Source organism: Protopterus annectens, chromosome 12.part0, assembly GCF_019279795.1.
Source record: "Protopterus annectens isolate FY-2018-M chromosome 12.part0, PAN1.0, whole genome shotgun sequence".
Taxonomy (NCBI): Eukaryota; Metazoa; Chordata; order Ceratodontiformes; family Protopteridae; genus Protopterus; species Protopterus annectens.
The window spans coordinates 1,046,793,402-1,046,819,057 of NC_056746.1; the positions used below are offsets into that span (position 1 = coordinate 1,046,793,402).

General features: G+C 42.8%; 1 protein-coding gene across 6 annotated transcripts in view; it reads left to right on the forward strand.

The window, feature by feature from the left end:
• Window positions 1–25,656, forward strand: part of RAE1 (ribonucleic acid export 1) — a 601,382-nt gene that overhangs the window by 141,010 nt on the left and 434,716 nt on the right. For all 6 annotated transcript variants that reach the window (XM_044090053.1, XM_044090055.1, XM_044090052.1 and 3 more), the window contains 2 exons: window positions 3,597–3,701; window positions 3,902–3,994. In XM_044090053.1, the coding sequence (XP_043945988.1) occupies window positions 3,597–3,701; window positions 3,902–3,994 (198 nt within the window). The remainder of the gene's footprint in view (window positions 1–3,596; window positions 3,702–3,901; window positions 3,995–25,656) is intronic.

The following is a 25,656-nucleotide window of genomic DNA, read 5'->3' on the forward strand; positions in this document are numbered from 1 at the left end:
TGTGGGGTATTGACTAGCTGTTCCAAGGCATTTGCATTGACAAAATCGAGGAATCTCTGGGCATTTGTGTTCTGGCATGATGGTTCTTCCAATCTATGTTTGGGAAGTTAGTCACCCAGGATCAGGGTAAAGGGTTGAATCTTGGTAGATTCAAACAGGTCCAAATAGGTGGATTGGACATCTTGAGTCAGATTTGGGGGCCAGTAGCAAGTTATAATTTGAATAGGGGTCTTGTCAATGGTTAACTACACCTGGAGTGTCTCCTGTGTGTCATACTGTTTGACCAGCCTGGAGGTGTGTACGTCTTTAATGTGTATTGAAACTCCACCTCATTTTGGCTTTGCTGCCTACAGTTTGGGGCCTGAATGTATGATAGGATGAGTAACAGGTAAGGCTGGGGGTGCTCTCTGCGTCTTTGAACCAGGTTTCTGTGACTGCACAGATGTCAGTATTTTCCAGGGTTAAGAATGCTTGCAATTAGTTCAGTTTAGACTCTTAGTAGAGTTTAGCAGCATGACCTTTATTTGTGTTTTGTTGACATTTTTATGTTGGTAGTTTTAACCTCATCACCTTTCCTAAATAAGGCACTATGGGGGAGGCAAGAGCCTTTGCCAGAAGCCTGAAGCCCAGGTGAGACAGAGACAGGCCATCTTTAGCAAAGCATCGTGGTCTGTTGATCATATCTTCCCAAGCTGTCAGGTACTAGATCTCCCTGGAATGACACCAGAAACCTAAGCCAGTTGTTAAAGTCAATCATTTTCTGTTTGTATTGAGGCATCGTTCTGAGTGACGGCAGAATGCTGCTTAAGGCTATGGACAAACCTTCCTGGGACACGTAGTCAGCGAGTTCAGTCATGTCTTTCGTCATATAGTCCAAGGAGGTACGTCTCAAGTTATTCACTCCAACATGGACTGTAACAGAGTCATAACAGTACCCGTTGTTGAGAGACTTGAGTGCATATGTGATATGGCGGATTCTGGCACCTGAAGGACAACTAACCGTGACTTTCTCCTTATCTAGCCTGGTGAGATGCACATCTGTGTGTCTCACAGTGGAGTCTGCTATGACTAATATGTTGGGTTATGGTGAAGCCTTAGTGACTGAGAGAGACAGATTTGTGGATTATGTGCGGTATGTGATGTGGAGAGCTGTGGAGATCACGTGTGTTTTTTGGCTCTGAGGTCTCCTTTGTGTATGTTTATGCAGTGGGCCTCCACATATGTGGGTGTGTGTTGTGTAGGTGTGGGTGGTGCTTGAGGTGTAGTGATTGTGTTGACAACCTTTTCAGTGCCAAATATACTGGCTTAAGGGGGAGACAGCATGGACTCTAGGTTCCTAATGTAATTGCATCTCTCTCAAATTGTGTTTCTTGGTGGTAGTAGTAGATGGTTGTGTGTGTATATGAGGCAGTTGCTACACTATCTCAGGATGCCCATATCAACCAGACTGGCAGGAGAAACTGTAGGAAATGGTCCATCCATATTTTTCAGAATCTGAGGGAGAAAGGCCAGGGAGAGCTAAGGGGTGGGCCTAAATCCTAAGTGCTTCAACCAAAACTAAAAGTTTTAGAATAATACTTCATTTAAATAGGCTATAAACAAGCAGTAATAAATGCCACAGAAAAGATGTAGTTGAACACTAGCAGGAAAAAACAAGATGAGGCAATAAGAATATTAGGAAGAAACACAAATACAGAAAAATATAAGCAGCTTAATAAAGTCTTTTTTTTTTGTTGTTGTTTTAAAGTGGAAAGGGAGAGAGCAGGAACGGAAGATAATTCAAGGTTAAGGAAGTAAGGGGTTTGGCCTTCCCAAATGATCTGTGTATTAGGTAGAATGAGCTAATGAGATGGAACTGGGAGCAGTGTTCCAGATCAGATTTACAGTAGGGGCGGTCAACTGCAAAAGCCACCATCTTTAAGAACACAACAGCAGTTGGTTGACTGAAAAAAAAATCAGCATATATCAGGAAAACAAAATTTGGCCAGCAAATATATAAATAATTCAGTCAAGCAAAAATAGACAGTGCAGAACACAAGGAGATTCTAGCAATGATGTGCAGGAATTCACACAAAGGTAATATTTTTATACCAGCAAGATAAAATGATATGCAGGAATTCACACAAAGGTAGTATTTTTATACCAACAAGATAAAAGCCAAGCCTTGAGACAGTCCGATAACAAAAGCTGTTTGACCAGATTTTCCACCCTGGAATAAGTTCACTACAAATTCTCTGAGAAATAAAAAATTCAGCACAGATCAGAAAACAAAATTCGGTCAGCAAATATGTAAATAATTAAGTTAAGCAGAAATAACAACCAGTGCAGATCACTGAACAGTAACTATTATGTTTGTAATATTTTGTAACAACCTACAATATCTCAACAAGTTACAGACATACTGTTAGCATCATGAGACCTTTCATACGAGGTTAAAGAGTTCTGTCCATGTCACATGGTTGTTGAGAAATTTAGAAAAATGTGAAAATAATATCTCTGTAAATTAATATCATAAAAGCAACAGTTTATATCTCTAGCTACACTAGACAGAGTTTAAATATTGTAGTTGAATTTGCCATTGTGTAAGCTTTAAGATGAAATCTTTTACATAGCCTGGTTTTGGAATTATTGATGCAGATATGAACAAGCAATATTTGATGCCTAGAAACATTGGTAGGAGTCAATTGCAGATGCACCTGGAGGCATCACTTGGATGTAACGAATGAATAGTAGTACAGCTACCATGTACTTCAAGATGCTGTTGTAAGCGTTATTTTGGCATCTGACAAGTATACAGTACATCCAGTAAACAACTGAAGCATTTTTGTTCTTTACTTTCCCCACCTAAAGTTAAAAAAAAAAAGTGTACAACTCTTAGCAAAAAACATTTTACGCTGTAGTATTTGTTTACTATTACTAAAACCAATAACTGGCAAAGATCCTGAGGGTTATACAGGAAGTCTAAACCATCAGACTGTGTTTGAAAGAACTGCAGCAGACCCGGATCAGATGCTTACCCATTTCCTGGGGATAAATTGTTAGCACAATAGTGCCTCTGTATCAAGCACTTGTTAAGCTGCAGTTATAGATGCCTTTTAGACAGATGGGAGCAGACAGTGCTGAAGAGGGTACAGAGGAAAGCTACTATACAGAGGAAAGCTACTAGGATGGTTAGGGGAATGAATATGTATCAATAGTGGAAGAAACTATGGCAGCTTCATCTTTTTACTAATGAGGGGGAAAAGAGAAGAGGCAGGGATATGACAAGAGTGCATAAAACTGTAAAGGATAAATGTGATGGGATTACAGAAGCACCAGGGAGGGGGGCACAACTAGGAGATCAAGGAAATGCATTTTAATATTGATAAGAGAAAGTGATTGATTAGGATGTCTAATGTGTAACAAGAACTAAGGTAGAAAATGGCTTTAAAACTGTTTGGTGTTTCTTTGAAGGATAAGATGGAAAGGGGTACAAATGCCTTAGGCTGCCTAACTGTAGTTTGTTTCTGCTGAATAGCCTGTGTAATGTAATTTTTCAAGTGTGCAAATTTGCAACCTGCAAAACATTCCAGAAATTATATATTTTTTTCTAACAGGATATTGAAGTAACATCTCCACCAGATGATAGCATCAGTTGTTTAGCCTTTAGTCCTCCCACAATACCAGGCAACTTTCTTATTGCAGGATCTTGGGCAAATGATGTAAGTAAAACCAATTTGTTTGTCTGTTTATGATTTTTTTATGGCTTTCTGTTTTCATTTCACTCAACTTCATTAATAATTTGCTCTGAAAAGTTCATATCCATCACAATATTGAATTCAGAATTAAATATGTGTGGATGTTTTCGTAGAGTACTCAGTTTCTAGACTTGATGTTTTTTTCTGCTTGATTTTTTTTTCAGGTCAGATGTTGGGAAGTTCAGGACAATGGGCAGACTATTCCAAAAGCACAGCAGATGCATACCGGTCCAGTACTAGACATTGCTTGGAGTGATGTATGTCTTTTTGATACCTTTTAGTTTGTATATTTGACAACTTTTTCTCAGGATTACTTGACACTTGTACAGTGTGATCTCTTATATTTATTAGGCATACGGGCAAAGGTACAGCAGGTAATTTTTGTTATGGATTAGTGTGGTATAGAAAGATAAGGCTACTTTTTCGGAATCTGCAAATAAAAAAAAAATTAATTTACTGCTGATGATGTACATTGTCATAGTATAGCATCCCCAAACTAGTGCATGTCTTTCACCACACGCACACTGATTCGTTCCAGAAGACAACTACTGAGTAACAGAAACCTTGCATAGGATTTTTAGTACTTTCTTGTATGGCATATTTTAATGTGATTTGCCTGTCTTTGTAAGTTGTCTTCAAGTTGCACACTGAATTTAAATACTGCACTGTTCCTTTGAGAAGCTTTCCTGTATTGACAACTATCAAAAATCTTTTCAAGTCACCTTAAGTGAATTGAGCTGGAGCTCTACAGGCCAATAGCATTAGCATGTTGTTTTTCAAATCTCTGTACTTCAGAATGCTTTCAGTGGGTCTAGCAATCCTGGGGAAAGAGTCATTTGGAACTCTAATTGTCCTTTCAGGTACCCCACTCCCATTTTTGTAACTATTTTACTGGGACACAAAACTTAATGAAATCTGTTTGATAGTTAAAGTGGACCTTTGTCATCCATCCTTGAAAGAAGAACATTTTTAGCATCTTAGTGTTGGAACATTTTATCTATACCTTTCATAGTTTTTACTGCATTACTGTCAAACTCAGACTTTTTCTTCTCCCTGTTATTAATCTCTTCTGAAACAGTAATGGGAAGAATATTTGCTAACTTGGAAAATTGCTGAAGTCATAAGGAAGTAAAACGATCAGATGGTGAAACCGCTAAAATGCTATATACCGAACTACTAGTCATTCTAATCTGGCTGATGTGTTGGTGTGGGAAAACCTGCTTTGAAAAGAAAATTCCCTTTTGGGGAGGAGAACACTTCCATTTTCTGGATGTTTTATTACTTTCCTCTTCAGGAAAGTTATTTTAAAGCTAGTAGTAATTATGTCTTAATGGACTGTCTCAAGACTGTAACATAGTTTTAACTGAGCACCAAGTTTAAAAGCGATGTTAAGGAAATGAAAAAAAAATTTCCTGTGGAAAAATTGTATTAATTTTGCTTTTGTAGAGCTAACTAGTGATGCTATGTAGTCCAGTCTTGCCTACATTCTTACCTGTGGGTTAAGAGCCGAACCTCTGCTCCGACTCAGACATACTCTAGCTCGAAGTCTTTCATTTGGCTGGGCCAAGAAGATATCCCATGCTGCGCTGCTCCCTTTCCCCAGATCTCGTTTGCCGCTCTTGTAGCTCGGACGTGGTCTCGCTCTTGGCTGTGGTTAAGTACCTTTTTTGGTCTTTATTGACTGTTTTGCTTCAAAAACAAAAGCTATTTTCATAGCTGTGTGTTGTGTGTGTGTGTGTGTGTGTGTGTGTGTGCACTGATCAAACCCTTGGTAAAAAATTGTTATTTCTAGTGTTATTGTCTTTTGTGGTGTCCCGCTAACTGTTTCTCCTACGGGCTAGGCCCATTTCAGTTAGAGGACCTAGTCCGCCCCTTCAGTGTTTCTTGTTAGTTAGTAGGTACCTATCCTTCAGGCTAGGACCTTTTAAATTAGAGGACCTAGTCTTTCCTTGTGTTTTTTCCTGTTGAGGCCGATTAAGTTAGAGGTCTGGTGTATTTGTCTGTAGTGGTTTTTGCATAGTTCACATGCTTTATAGATATCAGTGGTTGACTGTTATTAACGGTTGTTTTTTTCTTCATCATATGAAAGAGCATAAGCACTCGGGCTTTAAGAAGTGTTCTAAATGTGGTTATAAGATGTCCATCACTGATGGACACACTGTGTTTATTGTCTGGGGGCTATTCACCTCCAGGAATCTTGTACTTTTTGCCATGCATTTAGCCCGCGTGTTCTTCAGGAGGGGAAGAAAAAACTAATTTTGAAAGGACTTTTGAAACCCTCTTTCGAGGAGGATTTGGGAAGGGCTTCTAGCTTTAAATCCTCTCCCTCTAAGGCTAAAACTTCTAAGGCAAAAAAGTGTTCTCCGGTTCCATCTGTATCCTTGGAGCCTCTGGAGAAGGTAGTGAAATCTTCTGTGGCATCCTCGGCTCCACTGTCCTTGGTATATTGACCAAATCTTCTTCGGCTGCAAGTCCCTCGGAGCCGATTACGGAGGTGCTAGTTCGGAGCCGGTCTCCAAATTTTAGGCCGGTCTCTTCTCCTCGTAGGTCTCCTTCGGAGAGGAGGTCTAGATTTCCCTCCTTATCTTCTAGGTCCTCCAGGACTCTTTCAGATGTGGATGTAGATAGAGTGGTGCAGAGACTTCTCCAGTCACCGGTTCTGGTGAAATTGTTTTTGGCTCCATCCCAGTTGGCTCTGGAGCCTGTCACCCAACCAGCATCGATACTTCCTCCTTCGATCAAATCTCAGCTTTCGGGGCCGGAGTGGTCGTTGCTGTCAGATGTTCCTAGGTCGGCTCCGATGGCCCATCCTGGCTTATCGGCTCCGGCTTCAGCTCTGACCCCGTTGGCTCCATCCACGGGGTTCAGGACTCCTCGTTCCTCGGTCGGACCCGAGGGGGAGGCCTCTGGTCGCTTTTCGGCTCCTAGCCTCCCTCTCGGTGCTTCGGCTCAGGGAAGCCTGATCCCTGCATCGGCTTCGGACCTTGTCCCTTCTGCTCCGAGGTCTTCCATGGCTGGTCGATCTTCGGAGCTGGGGGGACCAGCTTTCGAGGCCATGCAGAGTGTACTGGCCAGGTCCTCAGCAACATCATTCGGCACTGACACTCTGTCCCCTCCAGCTCCAGTGCGGGTGTCTGATTGCCCTCTATCTTTCGACAGCGGAGACCCAAGGCCTCAGGATACTCCCATGAGTGGTCCCCTTATTTCTGAGGGCCCCTCAGTGATTTTGCCTGAGGAGCCACCCAGAAAAAGAATGTGCAAGAGGAAGCACATTGACTCCCAAGATGAGTCCCTCACATCAGACACCGACCTCGAGGAATCGAAGGGGTCCCCCAAGTCATCCTCTGAGGATGTTTCTTTCTCTGACATCCTGGAAATTTTGAAGTAGAGGGGTGACTGGCCCTCCAGAACTCCCTCTAAGGAGGAGTCTGTGTTCCTGAAGGCCTTCGGGACTCAGCCCTCCGCCTCCTGGGTGTCTCCACCCTACGAGCTTTTAGATCTGGTTTGTCAAAGGGTGTGGGAAACCCCTGACTCTGTGGAACCAGTCCCCAGGAGACCCAACAAATTCTTGTCTGACCCCTTTGACAAAGAGTTTCTATCCAAGGGAGTACCTGTAGATGCCATGGTGGTGGCAGCGGCCACCAAGAAGGAACTGGCTGAGACTTCGTCTACCTTCCATCCTCCTAACAAGGAGTCTAGGACCATGGACTGGTACGGGAAGCGTATGTTTTCTTCAGCGGCTTTTACACTGCGGTCACTGAATTACTTATCTCATTTTACACTGCTCCAAAGAGATCTCCTGAAAGAGCTTGGTGATACTCTACAGGGTAACATTTCTGATGCAGTGGCTCAGAAGGTCAACGCTCAGATGTCTACGCTCAACTCTGTTGCTAACTCCTCCATGAGGCTGATCTCTTACGCAGCCGAAGGAGCGGGTAGGGCAGCAAGTTCTGGAGTTGCTCTTAGGAGACACTCCTGGATGTGCCTTTGTAATTTCGCGGAGGCCTTCAAGTCTACGTTCACCAACGCCCCGTTTGATGGTTCCTCCTTATTCGGAACCAAGGTGAAGGACACTCTCACTAGGTGCGAGCAAGAGGGAAAAACTCTGCTGTGGGAGTCCGTTTTTCCCTACCCACTAGGCCTTATCCCAAGACCCAGAGGGGTGGGAAGATGTGGTTCAAAAAATTGCAGAGATTTCTTCATGATGCACAAGGTGAGTCTCCTTCCAGAGGCAGGGGAGGGGGTGGTAATTCTGGTAGATGCCACCCTAGGAGCAGAGGAAGCCCGCGTAACCAGGGAGACCGATTCCTTTCGTAGTTCTCCCTACCAGCGCTCCGGATGGGAGGCCCGACTGTGCATTTCCAGACCCAGTCGGGGGTCGCATTTCACTATACCCAAAGGCCTGGCAAAGTACAACTCAGGACCAATGGGTATTAAATATAATTTCCGGAGGGTATCGCATTCCCTTCTCTTCAGCTCCCCCTCCGATCTGAAAAATCCCAGATGTTCCACCCAATCAAAAGGATTCCGCAGCTTCAGAAGTTTTAAAGCTGCTAGAAAAAGGAGCCATCCAGCTTGTCCCCTCTGACCAGATCGGATTAGGGACTTACTCCAGATTATTTTTGGTGCCAAAAGGAACAGAGGACCTGAGACCCATTTTGGATCTCAGCAGATTGAACACCCATGTAAAGAAGTCCAAGTTCCGAATGGTCACGTTGCAATCTATCCTCCCATTGTTGGAAAAGGGGTGGATGTGCTCCATCGGCCTCAAGGATGCTTACTACCATATAAAGATGGAAAGGGCATCCAGAAGTCATTTACGCTTCCGGCTCGGAGCCAGTCATTTTCAGTTTCGTGCCCTGTCCTTTGGTCTTACCACAGCCCCCCAGGGCATTCACCAAATGCACGGCAGTGGTAACGGCTCACTTGAGATGTCAGAGATTCCAAGTGTTTCCGTACCTGGATGACTGGCTCCTTTCTGCCACCACCAGGCATCTACTCCTACAAACCAGAAACGCCACGATCAATCTGTGTCAACAATTAGGCATAACTCTAAATTGGGAAAAGTGTGCCTTATTGCCCGCGCAGCGTGTCACCTGTATAGGCACCGAGTTAGACACCGTGCTCATGAGGGTGTTCTTACCAAGAGAAAGGATTCAAAGTTTACAACAGCAGGTGTACGTATTACTCCCTTTGAGAAGAGTGAAGGCAAGATTGATCCTCAAATTGTTGGGCACAACGGCTGCTACAATTATGCTGGTTCCTTTGGCGAGGCTACACATGAGGCTCTTTCATTGGCTACTCTTCACCCAGTGGTCTCTACAACATCTTCCTCTTTCTCATCTCATAATAATCACAGACAGGTGGAAGCAGGATCTACACTGGTGGCTTCACAACAGCAACCTCAATGCGGGAAAACCCTTCGTTCCGTCCCCTCCGGTTGCCACATTGACCACGGACGCCTCCCAGATAGGGTGGAGGGGGCATTATCTAGGCAGGACAGTCTAAGGCACGTGGCAGGAAAACGAGATGCATCTGCATATCAATGTCCTGGAGATGAGAGCAGTACTACTAGCGTTGCAAGCACTTCAGAGCTTTCTTCCTCTCGGGACAATTGCGATCCACACCGACAATATGTCGGTGGTATGGTATCTAAACAAACAGGGAGGAACCAAGTCGTATCCCCTTTGCAGAGAGGCCATGCGAGTGTGGCAGTGGGCAGTGTCTTCCCAACGTTTTCTTGTAGCAACGCACATTCCGGGGAAGTCCAGTGTGATTGCCGACAGGTTCAGCAGAGCGATTCTGATGCTTTACGAGTGGTCCCTGAACTATCAGGTTGCGGAGCAGATTTTCCGCAGGTGAGGTCAGCCTTGCTGCGACCTATTTGCCATCCCCCTCAATACCAAATGCAGCAGCTACTTCACCCTTATCCCCCCTCAGGGGGAGTCACCCAGGGATGCTCTAGTGCATGATTGGCCCTCCGGTCTACTGTATGCCTTCCCTCCCGTTCCTCTGCTGACAGAGATTATTCAGAAAGCACAATCTTTGGGAAGCAAAATGATTCTGATTGCTCCACACTGGCCTCGTCGCCCCCTGGATTCTGGACCCTCAACCACATTTGCTGACTCACATGTCAGGGCAGCTCCATCTCTCTCTTCAGACCCTCCGGCTGACAGCCTGGCTCCTCCACTTCCATCATTAGTCAGGCTTCATCCTTTTTCGCTGGAAGTGGTTCATATTCTGTCTTCTTCCCATAAGCCTTCCACCAGAAATATCTGTTCCAGCAAATGGAAGAGATTTTCCATCTGGGTGCATGCAAGACAAATTGATCCTTATACAGCTCCAATTTCGACAGTCCTGGAGTTCCTCTCTATGCTTTTCAACCAAGGATCAGCGGCTGCAACTATTAAAGTCCAGTTGGCGGCTATTTCCACTTTTCACATCACTGATGAGCTTAGTCTCATGGCACACAGACTTTGTAAGGCATTCCTGAAGGGCACTATGCTGCTTCATCCTCCAGTGTTTGAACCAGTTATGCCTTAGGACTTGAATTTTGTTCTACAATATCTCACTTCCCCCCCCCTTTGAGCCTGCAGCCACTTGTGATTTAAAATATTTGACTTGGAAGACAATCTTTTTAGTAGCCATCACTTCAGCCAGACGTGTCTCGGATCTTCAAGCTTTATCAGTTAGACCACCTTACTTGATTTTTTATAAGGACAGGGTTTCTCTCAGACCTAACACTTCCTTCCTACTGAAAGTGGCTTCCGTCAGTAATCTAAACCAATCCATTGAACTACCTGTGTTCTTTCCAGAGTTCTCGAACAAGGCAGAATTTAGATTTCATCAGCTGGATGTGCACAGACGATTACGATTCTATTTACATAGAACAAAGGATCTCAGAAAATCGGATCAGTTGTTTGTCTCATTTTCAGAAAACAGGATTGGGCTCCTGTTTCCAAAGTCACTTTGTTCAGATGGATTTCCAGTTGTATTTCATTCATTTATGCTTCAGGGGGCAAGGATTTACCATTTTGAGTGAAGGCTCATTCTACCCGATCTGTGTCTACATCTACAGCTTTTCAGGCCAGGTTGTCTATGGATGATATTTGTGCTGTGGCTACATGGGCATCTCCTCACACCTTTGTTACTCACTACAGGTTGGATTTGGTGTCCAGAGGCAGGTCTTCCTTTGGTTACACAGTGCTCAGGAGTATTTTCCATTGAGCCTCCCAGGATTCAGGTGCTGGGGACGCTGTCCCACGGGTAAGAATGTAGACAAGATTGGACTACATAACATCAAGAAGTTATGTACTCACATAACGTTCGATGTAAGTAGTCCATCTCGCCTCACATTCTTACTTACCCCCCTCCTTCCCCCATCCTGGAGGACCTAGAGGTTAGGTATGGTTTCAAATTCCTTTCTGATTAGTATGTTCTTCCTTCTCAATATGTTGTATGTGGAGGAGTGAATGATTAGCTCACAGAAAACAAGATCTGGGGAATGGGAGCAGTGCAGCATGGGATATCTTCTTAGCCCAGCCAATTGAAAGACTTTATGGCCGAGTCGGAGCCGAGGTTCGGCTCCAAACCCACGGGTAAGAATGTGAGGCGAGATGGACTACATACATCGAACGTTATGGTAAGCACATAACTTCTTGTTTTAAAATGCTTTTTATATCAAAAAAACTACTTTTTATGGATTCATATTGTTTACTGTCTATTGCTGCTCATCTTCTCCGGGAAAGAGGCACAATTTTTGATGAGAACAGACTATCTGTCCCATGGCTGAGCCTTCTTACAGCCCCCTAAGAAAATTAAGGAAGCAGCCTTTGCCACCACAATAGGCTAGCAGTTTGCTTCAGCCACAGGTGGATGACTCTGCTGTAGTCACTTGTTGTACCTTGGACCATTCTTCTTTTACTCCGATCCCCCTGGTGTAGCACCTACAGCCATTGTGGACTGGGGTTAGGTTTGTCATCTGTGGGTGTTGGGTCCCCTCAGTGAGACAGGGTGAGCCACTTTTATCTGCCCTGGTAGAGGGAACTTTTCCATGTTGTATTAGAATTCAGTGCCCATCCCTGGGGAAACTGCTGCTGCCATTAGCAACATGGTTGATCCCATTGTCTTGTTAAAATGAAACAGAAAACAAAGCATGTATCTACTTCCCTTTATTTTCTTTGAATAGGAATAGTGTACTCTGGAAGATGTAGGGATGGCTACGGGGTTTTTCTCAGATTTCTGATTTAGACTCCAAGGAGAGCTCTCCTCTGGGGTTTCAGTTTGAGTCTGTTTCTAGCATATGCCAGCATTTTCAGTGAGAAAACACTGAGATTTCTCAGTCCCTCAGAAAATACTGAGTTGTTGCAAAAGGATTTTACCGATCCTGCACACATTTCTCCTGTTCTGTCTGCTTTAAAGTGTGTGTGTGTGTATTACTGCTGCAGTTTTCCTAATAGTCAGTCAGGTATTCCTAAAAAGACACTATGTATAAAGTTCCTCATTCTTTTACATTTTTCTACAGTGTTCCTAAATCTGACCCAGCTGCTATAACTCTACTTCATCCCACTGCTGATAAACACCTAGTCAACTCCAGTCTACTCTTTCTGATAAGGATGGGAAAATTAATAGGTATGGGAAAAGTGTATTCTTCTGCAACTTTGATTTTCAGAATTTTGAATTGTCAGGCTCGTATGTTAGTTCTGACAAATTATGCAAGCATGAGAAATGTTTTACTTGCAGTTTCTTTGGAAGAAAAATCTGCTTTAAATAGCTTGGTCCCTTCTATTGCACAGGTCACTGCTCATTGTTTCCAGAATGTGTATGATTCTCACTGGTTCCAGGACTATGGCCACTAGCACTGTTTTGAGGAGGTTTGCATGGCTGCATTCTCAGAATCTCCCAAATGTAAAAATGAGATTGTCATTTCTCCCTTTGGTAGATGTTTTATGTTTGGCCCTTGTGCTGCAGAGGTGATTAAAATAATATGGGCAAGCTCATCCAGGGAATCACTAAGATTTTTAGCCCTCCTTTTCTAAATTTTCCAAGGAATATTCCATCTACTCATCTAATGTCACAAAAAGCAAAATAACGTTCTCAAAAAAATACAGGTAAACCGACATTTAAAAAGAAATGGCAAGGGGTTTTTAAAAATGAGCCTTGAACCTCCCAAAACCAAAGACAGTCCAACAAGTCTGTCTATTCAAGAGACCTTGTGAAACCCTCCCACCCTGGCCCCCCTTTATTCCTTCGGAAAGTCTGAATCTCAAATTTTTTCTTTGTCAGCAAATTCTTTCAGACAAATGGGCTCGAAAAATCATTCATTAAGGTCACAGATGGCACTGGGAAGAAATTACTCCTTTCCAGAGGATCAGTCATCATCCTCCAGATTAGACTTTTGTTTGCACTGGTTCTTTGGACCTCTTGAAGTGGCAACAGACAATACCACAGTCATGTGGTATATCTGCAAGCAAGGGGTAACCAGGTCATACCCCCTTTGCAGATGGCCATGTTAGCTTGGAATATAGCTTTGCAGCACTGTCTGACTTTACAAGCATACTGCATTCTGTCAGCGCAAAACTGTGTAACAGACAAGCTGAGCAGGACTAGTCGATACTCTCCCAAATGGAAACTGGTTAAGTAGTCTTCCTAAATTTGATCCATCTGTTAGGAACAGACCTCTTTGCCTTCTCTCTGAACACTCAAATGTCAAGATTCTGTTCCACAGCTCCATACAAGAAGGCCTGGAAGACAGATGCCTTTTCTTTTTCTTGGACAGGTATGTTCCTATATGCTTTTTCCACCTTTTCCGCTAATTTCTAGGGTACTTCTGAAGATTTAGAAGGCATTCCCTATGATCATTGTGAGGACTAGCTTCTGATCCAGGCAACCGTGGTTCTCCTTTCTCTTGGAAATTGCCAGTGGCATTTACCACAAGCCTCCTCACAGACTGGATCTAGTCATACAAGAACAGAGGTGTTTGATACACCCCAACATCAGTCAACTTCAATTTTTCCTGTCGTGAAGGTAGTCATTCCTTTTAGACACCTGTTTTTGGGTACGTGCAGCAGGTACTAATGCAAGCAAGAAATTCTGCTAATGGAAAATCATATATTAGCACACTGAAAATGTTTTCTTGTTGGTGCCAGTGGCATAACCAGCACCCATTCAGGCTAGTTGTTCTCTAGTTCTACAATATTTATGCGAGTTAGTATCATGTGGCCTTTCTTACTCCTCTATCAAGATTCATTTATTGGCCATTTCAACATGTCTGCCCTTGGATCCTCCACTTTCAATTAAGTCTCCTGTCAAAATGTTTTCAAAATGGGTTTGCACAAGAGTTCTCCAGGAAAGCTGGTCACTCCTCCCCAGGGATCTTAATTTTGTTAGCTTCTAGCACTTGCTCCATTTGGACCAGCTAATCTGGTTGACTTGAGGCCCTTAATATGTAAAATGCTTTTACTGGTTTTACTGATTGCTCTGAGCTCTGCAAGAAGGATTATCTGAGTTGCAAGCTTTTAAGGTGAGTTAAACCTACCTCATTTTCCATAGGTGCAGAGTTTCTTTGAGAACTAATTCTCCTTTTATGCCTAAAGTGATTATCTGAATTTACTTTGTCAAATCATCCATCTTCCCATTTTCTTTCCTGAACCTAAAAATGAGGGAGAAAGGATGCCTTATATTTTGGATGTTCACAGACAACTCAGTATTATCTGGACAGAACTAAATTTTTGAAAGTCTTCATATCAATTATCTATTTGTTGTGAAGATAAGAAGGGGCAACTTGTATCAAAACAGACTATTTCCATATGGTTGTTTAAGGTTATTACCTTTTGTTATACTCACCATAACAAAACTATTCCAGTCAAGGTCAAGGCGCACTGTACCAGGGCCTTGGCTTCATCCATGTCTTTTTGGAAAGGGTTGTATTCTAGAGATATTCTAGAAGCTGCTACTTGGTCTAGGTTCTCTGTACATACTTTTACAAAGCACTATATTCTTGATTCCTTCTTTAGGTCCAGATCAGCTTTGGTAGGACCATACTCCAGGGCTTCTGTACTGTCTTCCTTCCATCTCTCAATTGTAGTTAGCTAAGGTAATCTACCCATATAGCTAAGGCTACTGCAGTATTTATCAGTATGACGAACATAGTTGTTGTGTCTTTCGGCTTTTCCCGGTTAGGGGTCACCACAGTGGAACTCCGGTCCGCTAATGATTGGTAGTTGATTTTTAAGTGCCGAGTTACCAGCTCTGACACACAACCTTCAACGAAGGAACACCCATTCATGCATGTCTCCATGCAGAAGACGCTCTAGCTGAGAATCAAACCGGACAGCGTCTTACTGTGAGGTGACAGTGCTACTGCAGCACCACCACCGCGGGCTACAGTTCTGTAAGTAAACTTGCCATAGCAGTAGATGTTTGAATGATGACTGCTGCAGTAGATGCGTCATACATCCCCTTTGTTTTTTGGTGTGTTTTTTTTTATGCCAGGGTGTGAACCTTTAGTCCCCCCCCCCCCCCGTAATGTCCTTTTAGGGTTTAGCCTTCCTCTGTTTGCTGTCAGGAAAGCACTGAAGGGCTTCACACTTAAACAGCTGGAGCAGCCTGACAGTTTGGGTGCATGGAAGATGCCCTGAAAGTTTGGAACCTGGCTGGCTGTTTATATACTTGTCAGGATACAACTCTGCTATGGGAAAGTAGATTTACTGGTCAGATTTGGGAAGTATCCTATAACTCTGCCACCCTGGCAATGAATTGTTAATGCTATATGCTAAAGTACTTTTGAATCTCTTCAAAACAAAAGAGTACCCAAGGTAACTCCATTACAGATAGAACCTTATCCAGGGAAATCCAGGTCGCTGGCTGTTCCTCATTGAGTGGCTCTGCTTTGCGATTTATGATTGACTCATATGCCGGCATATAGGCCAGTTAGAAATCGCAAAGCAGAGGCTGTTTCGCCAGGATTTTAACTGGCATTGCGGGACTCAGGATTGGGCTGCTGATCCTGGGACAGCCCCCTGAAATAGGGACGTCTGGCAACCCTGTGTATACCGCAGACATGTATAACTTGTAACCCATTGCCTGTCTGAGCAAGTAAAGGATGAACTACTGGATGGGCCCATTGGACAAGGAATTCCTTTTTGGTTCTCCAGCTGAACACATTTTTGAGAAGCTGGGTAAAAAGAAAAACCAATTAAAACTAAAACTGAAAAAATTTTACCACTCTCCGATAATTAGGTACATTTAGAAGTTGCCTATCAAAACCTTGGACTTTTCCACCTAGACGAGGCAAGGAGAGGTGTCCTCATGATAAAAGACCAAGAGAATCTAGTAGATGGCAGCCAGAACAATTACAAATGGCAGGGGGCTGAAAAGAATCCGCCCAGCACAGAGAACAACTGTGACTATATTCTACCCCATCTTCCCTTGCCCCTTTCCCTTCCAAACCTCTGGCAAGAAGACTCTCCTTCCTAAATCCGTGTAAATCCATCATCAGGGATCAATGGGTCCATAACACCACAGAGAAAGGGTAATGTATTCAATTCATAGGTAAACACTAGGCTAGCTGCCCTTGCGGGCCATTTTAAGCTTGACCAATTTCCCTTTTTCTACTTTGAAATAACCTATCCCATTTGGTTTTTAGATTGCCCGTTACCCATCCCATGGACAATAATTACATATTGCTACTATGAGAATAACTGGGATCATACCATCGATTTAATTTGAGGGGGGCCCATGCATGGGATAAAGCATTTAGAAGCTGCAGAAGAGGTTTACATCTGTAGGCCAAGTATGTCTGATGCCGTTTAACTTGCCGATGTGCAGTAAAGCCATCAATAATGGATTGGCAGGATGCCTTGTATACCAGACACAGATCACCTCTTGGCAATCTGTAGATTACATTGAATGGTGACAGGTGTTTGAGTTGGTCCAGGTAGGATATGTTGTTCTGAGTTAGCCCAGGTAGGATATGTTGTTCTAGGCCTTGTATCCTTTTAGTAAGTTGTCTCTATGGGTATTCCAGCTGTTGCATGTATCTGGACAGAAACATGCCAAAGGGGGCATTATATTCAATTATTGGCCTAATGAATGCTGATTTGAGGGGAAAGTGACATCCCTATATCTAGACACAATTCCTTTGTTTATAAGCTGTGCAATATAGAATGACTTTCCTACAACAGTAAAATACATGTTTGTCAAATGTTGGGTCACCGTCTACATAAGTTCCCAAATAACTGGGCCAGCTCGTAAGGGTGTATTGTCAGTGTGGTAGTTCCTTGGGGTAGATGACTTCCCAAAGGATACAGTAATGCAATTTTTGGTATTTAGTTTCAGACCTTGATTTTGACACCAGTTGTTTGAGGCAAACCTTCCTGTAGGATGACTGTCATTTTCGGGGTTCAGTGACTGCTCCTAGCTTGCAGTAATCGGCAGATGTAGTCAGCCAGAGCCCACTGGTATTGGCTTTTACTTCAGAAAAGTATGCCAAACAAGAGAGGTCCCACCACAGAATCCTTTAACTCCACTGGTCTCTCTGTGGGTAACTTCCTCTATTTTGATTATCTGCATCCTGTCTGTGAGCCAGTTGGCAATCCCAGTTTAGCTTCTCTACTATGCCCGAGTGGGGAATTGTGTCAAAAGCTTTGGCTTGGTCAAGGTATGTGGTGTGTATCATTTTGCCTTCATCCATTGCTGTGGTGATGTTTTCAAAAAAATCCACAGGCTGAGTAGGTATGATGACCTGTCCTTGACAAATCCAGACTGAGATAGGTCCAGTGTTTGGAGGTTCCCTATGTCCTAATTAATTCCATGATAAGTCTTCATCCATAGCATTGCATATGAGATAGGTCAGACTTATGGGTCTGTGGAATGTTCTCCCATGTATAGGGGAATGACTGTAGCTGTTCTCAATTTGCTTGGTACAAAACCTCTATGGAGGCTGATACTGAACAGTGTTTGTTAGGGGTGCAGTGAAGTCATGCTATTTTAAGCTGCATCCTGAGATATTGTCAAGAGCCATCAATGCAGTATTTTTAGCTTTTAATGGCATTTTTAGAGAAATATTTATTTAGGGAAATACTGCCCTCCTTGGGCTTTCTAAAACCACAAAATGAGCAAGAAAGCTTCTTACCTAACCTCACGGAACTTCTTTATCCAAGGATCCATTCAGCCTGTCCCTTCATAACAAGAGGAAAAAGGCTCATATTCAAGCATATTTTTAGTCACAAGAAAAGAGGGCACTTTCAGACCCATCTTGGACCTCATTAAGCTAAACAAATTTCTGAACATCCCAAAATTCAAAATACTTGCGTTACAGAAAGTATTGCCCATGATATTCCAAGATGCCTCCATGATCACCATAGACCAAAAGGGTGCTTACCTTCATGTTCTCATAGCAGACACTCGCAGAAAGTGCCTACAGTTTGTAGTACCAGGCTCCCATTTCCAATTTTGTGCTTTATCATTTGGGATGTCTGCTGCTCCCAGAGTTTTCACAAAATGCCTATCTCGTTTGATAGCATACTGCAGAATTTGAGGGATACATGTTTGGATGACTGTCTCATTCAGGGAAGCTCTACTTCAGAGAAATGCCTTACAGATTACCGTAGATTGTTTTCAGAGGGTAGGTTTCATCTTAAATCTTCAAAAAATCCCAAATTATCCTTCAAGGATCCTCTTTCTGGAAGCCGTGACCGTCCTAGATTTGGTTTTACAGAAAGCCTGCCTTCCTTAAGGCAAGATTGCTTTCTTGACAGGCTACCTGACCAGTCTGCTTACAAAGCACTTCATCACTGCTAGAGAACTCCTAAGGATACTAGGGTACATGACATCATGCATTCCCATGATCCTGTGTACAAAGCTGCACATGAGGAAACTCCACTGGTTTCTGAAAATTGTGTGGGAACAGCAATCCCAACCCCAAGAAAACCTACTGCCCCTCCTTTCGTGCCTAAAAAGAACCTCCTGTGGTGGAAGAGCACCATACAAAGTAACCCTGAGGCATATTTCACTTTGTCAGAAGCAAATAAGACTATTACCACAAACAGTTCAGACATAGCTTGGGGAGCCCACGTTGGTCTCTGAAGGTACAGTGCATTTGGTCCCCACAGCAGAGGAAATTGAATATAAATCAAAAGCAGTTACTAGCATTCTACCTGACCATAAAAACCTTTCAACATAACTTAAGCCCAGGGGCAGTGCAAATCTGGATGGACAACACCACAGTTATGTGGTACATAGACCCACTCCACCAGATGTGGGATGGCGCACACTACAATACAATGGAGTTCCCACCCAGGCCATCCTAGAGGCACCACCATGGAACTCCTTGCACACCTTTGCAAAACACTATAAACTAGGCACTGTATCCATGGCTAGAACAGGTCTTGTTCTTCCATCCTGCAAAATCTCATTTCCTAAGGTCATACAAATGACCCAACATCCAACTTTTAGCTTTGGGAGTCTTCCAAATAATTGGTACTGCATTGACTATGAAGAACATTGTACATTTGTGTTCCACTTACCATAATTGTAGATCTTAAAGTAGCTCAGTATTGTATGTATTCCTACCCTCCAGCCCCTCTATCTGCAGACCACTTGCCTCACCCTCTGCCTCCTATGTTTGTTCTTCTTCCTCTTCACTTAAATTCCAACAACTGGGGAAGTTGTGCTTTCCTATGGCATCAAACTGCCTGCTTACAAAGATTTGAAGATGGAACCAGTGGCCTCCCTTGTTATAACATGATGTCCAGATGTCAGTCTTCAGACATCTGTCAGAGTTAATGTAAAGGTTCCTGGAAATCGGGCCTGTTAAGGCCTTCTGCATGGCAGGAAGACCCAAGAATCAGTACTGCAGCATTGATCTACTCTAACATATCTATAGTTATGGTAAGTGGGATGCAACTGCACTTTCTCTGCCTTCCCCTTTCTGCTATCAGTTGCTCCAAGGCTGTTCACAAATTGTCTAGCTACTGTGATAGCCAACTGCAAGGTTTTCACATTTTCACTATTTAGATGACTTGCTTATATTTGCAGAGTCTTTCTCAGTGTTGGGAATCCCTCACTTAGGTAAGATATCTCCTACACAGGCTGGGATTTCTAAGAGAACATTCAGAAGTCTTTTTTTGACTACTCCTAGGATTGTGGGGTGTCTGGTGGACACCTCAATTTAAAGAGCTTTTATTCCGCAGGAAAAAATAGGTCTGTATGTAGAACTTTCCCTGAGGTTTTCATCTGACATCTGTCTCAGCAAGGGAATTCCCCAGGATTCTATATTTTGTGGCATCAATGATATTCATGATACCGCTTGCAAGACTCCATATGAGAAAGTCACAGTGCTGCCTGAAATTTGTCTTCACAGCACCAGTATCCCTTTACTTTTCAAATTCCAGTTCTGATGTTTGTAAAAAGGGAGATTGTCATGAAGACACCAAATCTCAGAATCGAGGTCTCCCATTCTTCCCTCCTGTTCCAACGCAGTCTGTCACACCAACGCAGTCTGTCACAATAAATATCTCAGTCTTTGCCTGGGGAGCAGTATTTATTGAGATAAGAGTGCCTGGTCTTTAGAACAAAAAAGATAGAGCAAAACGCATCACATTGGAAGAGTGCTAGCTATTATAAATTATCTCAGCTCTTTAAATAGTCTGAACTCTTCAGAACCTCTGTGAGTGTTTACAGACAACAGGCAAAGGGGGGAACAGGGTTTTACCCTCTCTGCCAACTAGCTATGGTAGCCTGGGATATGGCTTTTCAGCACAGTCTCGATCTACAGGCATCCTCCAGTCCATCAGAGCAGAATTGTGCCAAAAAACTGTGCATGTCCAGTACAGACACTCAATGGAAACTGAAATAGAGTGTCTTCCAAGATTTGATCCATCTTTGGGGAACACTTCAAATTGAGCTTTTTTTCCTCCTCTCTAAGCAGTCAATTTGCATAATTCTGCATAAGTGCCCAGTGCAAAAAGGCCTGGAAGATAGATGCCTTTTTTTTTTTTTTTTTTTACATAAATGTGTCTGTAGTGTATTTGACCTTTTCTACTAATAGCCTGGGTACATCTGAAGATTCAGAAGAACTCCCAAAAAATCACCGTAGTGACTCCCTTCTGGCCAAGCAGCATTTGTTCTAGTTCTTCTGGAAGTGTGTGGGGCAATTACCGCAAGCTTCCTTGCAGACTGGAACTACTCATGTTGGAAAAGGGGTGTTGGTACATCCCATCCCCATACAACTGCAACTGACTGCCTAGATGATAGTATCTAAATGCATTTTTTGAGGACTTCCTTTATGCCCTTCCTCCACTAACTCTTATTGCAAAAATTATTCTGAAGGCACAAAAGGAAGTAAACTCGTTTTACTAACACACTTTTGGTTGAGGCAACATTGATTTTCCCTGCTATTTGTACTGACAAAGGAAAATTGCAGGAAAATGCGTCTACAACTAGACGTGATCACTCAACAAAAAGGATTTATACTCCACCTAAATCTTCTCTTTCTCAGCTTGATGCTATGAATGACAGGATTTTAATCCTTCCGACACCTTTTCTCTGAAGGATTTTAATCCTTCAGACACCTTTTCTCTGACTAGTTTGTTCAAGTACTGCAAGAAGCCAGGAGACCCACTACTAGAAAACCTTAGCTAAGTGGAAAAGGTTTTCCTGTTGGTGCTGCACATCAGGACTTACTGTACCACTGGTCCTTGCTGTACTGCAATACCTTTGCAAACTACTTCATTCAGGTTTGACTTGCTCTTCTATGAAAGCTCCTGTCGACCATCATATCCTACCTCCCTCTTAACCTTACGGCTACAGTGGAAGTCTGGCTTTTCCTCAGGGGAGTTCTGGATCTTAACCTGCCATGGAAATCCATCTTTCTCCCTTGGGATCTGTGTTGTGCTAGAAAAGCTTACAATGCCTCATCGGAAACAGCATCTTCTGCTTCTTTAAAATTCTGCACTTGGAAAACTATCCTTGTTGTTGCCTGTGCTTAGGAGATCTTTTGCGTTACAAGCTGTCATGGCCATTCATCCTTATTTTCCACAACGACAAGATGAGTCTCCGGGATGTTCTATCCCTTATGCCTAAGGTAGTGAACGGGATGTCCCTCAGTTAGGCCATTCACCTACCCAGTTTCTTTCCCAGTCCCCAACATAGGGAGGAAGAATGTTACATTCTCTAGAGATTCACAGACAACTGAGATTTTATCTAGACGAAACTAAATCCTCTAGGAAGACTGACTAGCTGTTTGTATCTTTTATGAGCCCTAAGTTGAGCCAACCACTCTCCAAACCAACTGTTGTAACTTGGATTTCTAAGGCTGCGTCTTTCTGCTACTTGCACTATGGTAAGTCCTTGCCTTCCTGTCCAAAACCTCATTCCACTAGGGCAGTAGCTTCCTCAGGATTTTTTCACAAGGGAGTAGATGCCAGGTCTTTCTTGAAAGCTACTACTTGGTCCTTGTATACACACCTTCAAAACTGAAGCCTTCTCCAGGTCTAGAACTGCCTTTACTAGGTCTGTCCTGTCTGGACTGCTAGAGAACTCATCTACTCGGTAGCCACCCACCCTTCAGCTCTGCGAATTGCTCATATGTCAGGAATACTGCAATAGTGATTTAGGTCGTATTCCAGTTGTGTAATAAATTATCATAACAGTAGATGTCCTATTGATCACTGCTGCAGTATTCCTTCCCACCCTCTCTTCTCTGGCTTACTTGAGATTTTTTTCTTCTCCCCCTCTGCTGTAACCTATGTTCTGCTACATGGAAGTAGGGGAGCTAATGTACTTATTGTAGCTACACCCTTGCTAGCTGACCAGTCTGCCTCTGTCACTAGCCTTCAGGCCACTGGCATGGGGATGGTCAGAGGATCCATGCTCGTACAGCTGTCTGTATATCCCTACACTTACAAGCTGAGGTAAAGTGTCAGACGTACTGCCTCAGGACGGTAAAGCTGTGGTACCCTGGTCATATGTCAGCTGTGATGACCCATATGTCAGGAATACTGCAGCAGTGTTCAGGAGGACATCCAAGTTCTTGCACAGCTGTACTTTTTGTTTGGGATGGCAGTGCTTAGTGCATAGTATTATTGCTTGCACTAGTTCTTAGGAATGGGTCTTGCGGTTTAGAAAGATACTGGACAGCTATGTGCCCATTATCCATTCAAGCACCCTGTCATTTATTTGTGTCTGTTTTGGGAGTTGCACTCTTTGAATGATACAGTTGTAGCTAGTCCCACTGCATTATGTTCATTAGCTTTATATATTTGGTTTAGTAAAATGTTTTTTCCACTTGGCCCAGGTAGTGGCTGAAAAGGGATTTGCACCAGTCCAACAACCCGATTTAATAAACTAATATATATAACTGAGGATAGGGAGTGTGCATATTAATTTCACACATTGATGATAATGAGGTGGCAAATAATTTTGGTTTCTCGTCAGAGGAATAAAGTGGTGGAACTGTCTAGAAATCTGTTGTGAATAACCCTTAAGGTAGCATTATGTTTATCAGTCTGTCTATCTAGGCTCTTGATCCTCAAGTTGCATCCTGATGCAGTCTCTTTCAGAGAAATTGCAACTTTTTGCAGTGTGGAAGAGCCAGAGTTACTTTTTTATTTTTTAAATGTACTTGCACATGTTCTGGATGTGGATTTTGTATGTGTCACTCATGCAAGTGACATTACCCTCCACGTTCTTGAAAGTTAAGCCGCTTGTCATGTCCTTGATTTCTACAGAAAACCCTCTCTTGTGAGGTGCTTACCCTTATGATGCGTTTCCCATGCCAGATAGAAGAGAGAAAATTAAAGCCTCATACAGATGTGTGAGGATCTCTTTCCCCTGCCAGCTGTCTGACACCTGCACTGTTAGCTGTATATTGATTTTTTTTGTGGCACAGGGATATGAATTTTCTGTGTGCCAGTGGACCATTTTAAAGTAACATTTGCAACTTTCTAAGCAGTTGGTAAGATGCTCCATAGAGTACAGCTTGTACATCCTGCTTTCCCTGTCCCTTTGAAACAGCTGCTGAGGTACCTAGCTGCTTGTTTTATCTGACCTAGCCTTTTGCTAGTGCTCCTAGCTTCAAGCTCTTTTCCTCATAATCTCCCTGTGACATTCCTAATTTCATGTCTCCTTTGCTTCTTTTGTGAATGGATGCTCTAATGCACTATAGTTGTGCTCCTTTTAAAATTCTAGTTTTTAGATTTATTTTTGCCTACAGTATCTCTACTTTGTTAGTACTTTGTCATTGCTTAGAATTCTGATAATACTGAGACATCTGAGATTTTTTTTATAAAACACAAAGTCACCAAACTAATACGAAAACACACAAGGCTGAAGTCCAAGCACCTCTGGAGCAATGTTCAAATGTTGAAATGAAAGGAACCACAAGTTGAGAAATATAAAAACACCAAGTATTTAATGATTCCAGTAACAAAGAAACGGTTAGCGCTTTCATTTGAACAAGTTTCAAACATTATCAGACCTAATCTGTCTTGTCACCTTGTCTGATGAAGTTTGAAACTTGTTCAAATGAAAGCGCTAACAGTTTCTTTGTTACTGGAATCATTAAATACTTGGTGTTTTTATATTTCTCAACTTGTGGTTCCTTTCATTTCAACATTTAAACATTGCTCCAGAGGTGTTTGGACTTCAGCCTTATGTGTTTTCAGATTATTTTTTATACAATAACTTTAAACTTCTTTGCAGTCTAGCATCCTTCTGTCTTTACGGTTAAAAAAAATACACATACATATATGAAACAAATATGTAGTTTCTAAACTTGTTATCTGGAGTGTTTCATAATCTATTTCTTGTGTTTAAAAAATATTTTTAGTTATTAGCAAAGTCTTTAAATAGTCTATGAATGCTGAATCAGGAGAGACAGTTCTCACCACAGGAAACCCACAGTGTGTGTGATGTGACTGGGTTTGGAACACTTAGATGCGAGGCTCTGGGCCCGGGTCATTAGCTGACTGATATAAGTTTATTATGAAATGATTGCTCTCTCCAGAGCATGACCCTACTCCTTTGGAAAAGTCTGAGAAGTAGACAGGCCAGAAGAGAAAGAAGGTTCTCAAGAAAAGAAGGCCTGAAGAAGTGGGTCCTTTGTCTACACCTAAGGTACAAAGAAGAGAGTCCTGTCTGGTACCTACATCTATGCACAAGTCTCTCCCCCCATCCCTGAGACTACTGTACATAAGAGACTAATTTCCCATTAGGACGTCCAGCCATCACCATTTAGGAGAACTGTCCTGTTTTTCGACTTTACCCTATTACATCTCTCAAACTTTCCTTTTGCAGCGGTGCTGATGTTGACTCCTCCCCACACTTAGTTTCTTCTTCAATGAGTGTTTCAGCACTAGTGGTCTCATAGCCAGCTATCTGTCCAGAGCCTGTTTATTCAGTGCTAACGTGCATGCATCTGATGCACTCAACACAAAGCTGTTGGTGTAGAGTGAATCCAGGAACTGGGTATTTGACATTTTTTTCAATACTGTCTTTTTTTTTTTTTTTTGTTTGTTTGTTTTCCCAACTCCAGTGGGAACAGTGTCCCAGTGTTTGGCCTTCATGCTGTCGGTACCAGTGTCCATCTCAAACCTAACCCTGTCCTGTGTGTCAGGACTGTTTATGCTACTCACCTCTGCTTCAGATGGGGAATATAGCTGCTCTGGAGAGGAGATTTATGCAAACTGAAACATGGTCCTTTGAGTCAGAGATTGATTCAGACTGAAACATGATCTACCTTAGAGTCATTGGAGAGTATGATAGCTGCCCTTCCATGCAGTTGACAAATCATCAGTGGCATCAGCTTTGTCCTGCTATACCATTCTGTTGGCTGTTCAGTCAGTTTGTTATGGTTCCCAGTGGCAGAACAAAGCAGGAAACCTCAAAGAATTGCAGCAGGTGCACGTAGAATCTTTTG